Genomic DNA, 459 nt, shown 5'->3' on the forward strand with positions numbered 1-459 from the left:
CGTGACCACCGAGGGGTCGGAGGCATGCAGGCTCACAGGGCCCCCCGGCTGCCCACCAGGAGAGGTTCCTCGGGCCCAGCTGGTCTGTCCGCCTGCGGCCCCTCACCCCCCGCCGGGTCCCGGAGACTCACCCTCCATCTCCCGCACGGCCTGCTCGGACCTTTCCCGGTAGATTCTGTCTAAACGCCTCTGCTTCTCCTCCTCTCGCTTTCTCTCCGCCAGCGTCCTGGCGTTCACATCCTGAAAATCCACCTGAGAAATTGAGACAAAATCCAACTGAATAGAACACGGAAAGAGTCAAAACAGGCCCCAGAGAAGCGGCAGCGGCACCGGCACCGCCCACGCCAGGCCTCGGTGTGTCTCCTGTTCAGTGTTCAAAACGCCAGGGGCCCGCTGGACGGGAGGCTTAGCCCTGGCAGAGCCCAGCCGGCAGCACCTCCCAACAAAGGGCGGCGGACA

The 459-nt window shown here is 64.5% G+C and overlaps 1 protein-coding gene across 1 annotated transcript in view; it reads right to left on the reverse strand.

Moving 5' to 3' along the window:
• UVSSA (UV-stimulated scaffold protein A) overlaps window positions 1-288 on the reverse strand; it is a gene marked incomplete at its 5' end in the record, with an annotated part of 20,113 nt that extends 19,825 nt beyond the window's left edge. The window contains one exon of the mRNA XM_014533463.1: window positions 132-288. Within this exon, the coding sequence (XP_014388949.1) occupies window positions 132-288 (157 nt within the window). The remainder of the gene's footprint in view (window positions 1-131) is intronic.
• Window positions 289-459: the final 171 nt, after the last annotated feature.

This window comes from Myotis brandtii, unplaced genomic scaffold (assembly GCF_000412655.1).
Source record: "Myotis brandtii unplaced genomic scaffold, ASM41265v1 scaffold986, whole genome shotgun sequence".
In the NCBI taxonomy this organism is placed as follows: domain Eukaryota; kingdom Metazoa; phylum Chordata; class Mammalia; order Chiroptera; family Vespertilionidae; genus Myotis; species Myotis brandtii.